This window comes from Phragmites australis, chromosome 11 (assembly GCF_958298935.1).
Source record: "Phragmites australis chromosome 11, lpPhrAust1.1, whole genome shotgun sequence".
Taxonomy (NCBI): Eukaryota; Viridiplantae; Streptophyta; class Magnoliopsida; order Poales; family Poaceae; genus Phragmites; species Phragmites australis.
In genome coordinates, this window is record NC_084931.1 from 12822119 (window position 1) to 12825586 (window position 3468).

General features: G+C 45.5%; 1 protein-coding gene across 1 annotated transcript; it reads right to left on the bottom strand.

Annotated features, from left to right (window-relative positions):
- Window positions 1-314: 314 nt before the first annotated feature.
- LOC133884012 (uncharacterized) lies at window positions 315-3038 on the bottom strand. The gene is made up of 5 exons (XM_062323417.1): window positions 2048-3038; window positions 1415-1717; window positions 991-1307; window positions 799-901; window positions 315-325 (listed from the first exon to the last, which is right to left on the bottom strand). The coding sequence occupies exons 1-5, from the start codon at window positions 3036-3038 to the stop codon at window positions 315-317; spliced, it is 1725 nt and encodes a 574-aa protein (XP_062179401.1).
- Window positions 3039-3468: the final 430 nt, after the last annotated feature.

A 3468-nucleotide genomic window follows, 5' to 3' on the forward strand; every position in this document is an offset into this window, starting at 1 on the left:
TGTAGCCCATGTGAATGTAACACCCCTCTTGGTGAGTTCGTGCAATGGGGCTGCAATGGTGCTGAAATCCTTCACAAAGCGGCGATAGAATCCAGCAAGTCCGAGAAAACTTCTCACTTGTGTGACCGTCATGGGAACCGGCCAGCTATGTATGGCTTCAACCTTGGCTTCATCAACTTCAATTCCCTGTGGGGTCACAACATAGCCAAGAAAAGAGACTCGATCCGTGCAAAAGGTGCACTTCTCAAGGTTACCAAACAAACGTGCATCATGTAGAGCATCAAAAACAGCACGCAAATGATCGAGATGTTCCTCTAGTGATTTGCTGTATATCAAAATGTCATCAAAATATACCACCACAAATCTACCAATGAAAGCGCGTAAAACTTCGTTCATTAATCTCATGAAGCTGCTGGGTGCATTAGTGAGACCAAAAGGCATGACCAACCACTCATATAGACCAAACTTAGTTTTAAACGCTGTTTTCCATTCATCTCCTAGCTTCATGCGAATCTGGTGGTAACCACTACGCAAATCAATTTTTGTGAACACAATTGAGCCACTTAATTCATCTAGCATATCATCTAGCCTAGGAATAGGATGATGATATCTGATGGTAATGTTATTAATCGCTCGGCAGTCTACACACATGCGCCAAGATCCATCTTTCTTAGGAACCAAAAGCACAGGAACAGCGCAGGGGCTAAGAGACTCACGCACATAACCTTTTGTCGAGCAATTCTTGCACTTGGCGCTGAATCTCTTTAGTCTCTTCCGGGTTGGTCCTGTATGGCGCACGGTTGGGCAGGGAGGCCCCGGGGATGAGGTCAATCTGGTGCTCAATCCCACGAATTGGTGGCAGCCCTGATGGCACCTCCTTTGGAAAAATGTCCGCATACTCCTGCAAAAGGTTAGTGACAGTAGGAGGCAAGGAAGAAGATATTCCTCAAGTGAAAACAAAGTTTGTTTGCAAATTAAGGCATAGCAAACAGCAGTGGTAGCATTGATCTCATCCAAATCAGATTTGGTAGCAATGAAACATGACCCTTTCAGCTTAATCTCATTTTTAGTATCATGAACAGATTTGGCATTTTTCGTTTTATGCTTCTCAAGTTCATTTGCCACAATCTGATTTTCACTCTTAGCATGCTTCTGATTCTTCAATTTACTAGCTCTAGTAAGTTCATCTTTTAAAATTGCTTCAGGAGACATTGGATGCAAAACAAATTTCTTGCCATTGTGCATAAAAGAGTATTGATTAGCTTTACCATGGTGCAAAGAATCAATGTCAAACTGCCATGGTCTACCTGACAACATATACATGTTTGCATGGGCACAACATCGCAATCAATAGAATCATGATAAGAACCAATGGCAAAATTAATTCTCACCAACCGTGTTACCTTCACCTTACCGCTACTGTTCAGCCATTGAATGTAGTAAGGTTGCGGGTGTGGCCAGGTGCTCAACGCAAGCTTTTCCACCATTTCAGCACTTGCCAAGTTGTTGCAGCTCCCTCCATCAATGATCACTCGGCAAGAGCGCTCTTTGATCACACACTTGGTTTGGAACAAAGTGTGGCGCTGATTTTGTTCAGCCTTCTCCATTTGTGCGCTCAACACTCGCTGCACCACGAGGCTCTCATAGTGCTCAGCATGTTCTGTTCCAATGTGCTCCTCATCTTGGTTGTGCTCCCCATCTCCCCCTGCATTGTTAGCTGCAAGCAAAGCATATGTTTCTTCATCTAAATCACTAGCAGAGGAGTACCCACCATCTGGACGCACAACTAGCACACGTGCGCTTGGGCAGTCCTTGCGAATATGGCCGTAACCCTTGCAACAGAGGCATTGAATGTCTCTAGTTTGCCCCGAAGATGCAATTGAGGACGAACTCTTGGTTGGTGCAGCAGCTGCCCCCTTTGTTGTTTCAGGAGGGCAAGGTGAGGAATTTGTCGTCGAAGGGCGTGGCTTGCTGCTTGAAGAAGATGGTGCAGTGGCTCAGTTCAGTTGACCAGCGGGGTTGGATGGTGTCCGAGAGGTAGCACTACCTGCAGAAATGTTAGTTCTTGTGCTAGCTCTCCGTCCCTGTACTTCCCTTTCAGCCTTACAAGCAAGATGAAACAAACGAGTGATCGAATTGTATTCTTTGTAAGCCAGAATATCCTGAATTTCCCGGTTCAGCCCGCCCATGAACCTAGCCATAGCTGCATCCTCATTTTCTACCAAACCACACCGAAGCATCCCTGTTTGCAGCTCTTGATAATATTCTTCTACAGATTTGTTTCCCTGTCTCAAAAGCTGTAGCTTATGCAGAAGATCTCGTGTATGATAAGAGGGAACAAATTTAGCTCGCATGATTCTTTTCATAGCTTCCCAAGTTTGTGGAGTGTTGTTTTGGTGGCTGCGAATGTATTCACTCCACCAAATAGAAGCAAAATCAGTAAACTCACTAGTAGCAGCCCTAACACGTTTGTTTTCAGGAAAATCATGACATGCAAATTTTTGATCAACCGCTAGTTCCCAAGTAAGATATGCATTGGGGCCATATTTTCCATCAAAGGAGGGCATGCTAAACTTGATCTTCCCCAAAGGGTCATCATTATCACGTACCTCTCGTCGTGGTTGACGAGCACGTGTACCATGTCGATGGCGGCGCTGCTGGTGGCGTCGTTGATCATTTACCTCACCATCGTGCTCGGTGTCCGCTGAATATTCCTCCTCATCATGTCCAGCTACACTGCTGTCGGTGTTGTTGTTGTTGCGCCGTCCTGAACCATCATGGCCTTTCCGGCCCATCCTATCCAACCGCTCCAAAATACCTACAAGGGAGGTGTTAAGAGCCCCAAGAGTGCCTTCCAATGCTGTCAGTCTGGTGTTGGTGTTGATCTGCGTGGCCTCCAATTGACCTAGGCGTTCATTGGTGACACGAACATCCTCATCAAGGTGTTCAGCATGGAGCCTCACTTTGCGCTCAAAGTGCTGCAGCAAGGCCTTCGATCGTGGTGACTGTGGCGGGGTCCTTTCGTCTTCTCCTGGCATGGTTAGTGTGCAGCAAGCAAATTCACAATAATAGAAGCCTATCTCAACTAACAACACTAGGTGGCATCAATCTATCTATCTCTCAAACTTGTCCAACCAAGCTCTTACATGTTCTTACCATGCTATGTAGATAGTTTTGGAGACGACAAGAACAACAACAATGGTGGCAACAAACAGAGTCCTGTGACGTCGTAGTCGGATTTGTGGAGCTATAGGAGTGCTGAAAGTATTGAACAAGGTACAACTAGAACCACATTAGTCAATGCAAGTTGAATAGGTGTTCAAAGATAGTACCGTGCTGGCCCTAGGCTAATCCGTGCTAGAGACGCGAGCCTAGACACAAATGTTGTCACCGGACAGCAGCAAACAATGGAGATGATGAGAGTAAACAGCATTAACTTAACCCTTCTTTTTTTTTGTTTCATTCTTT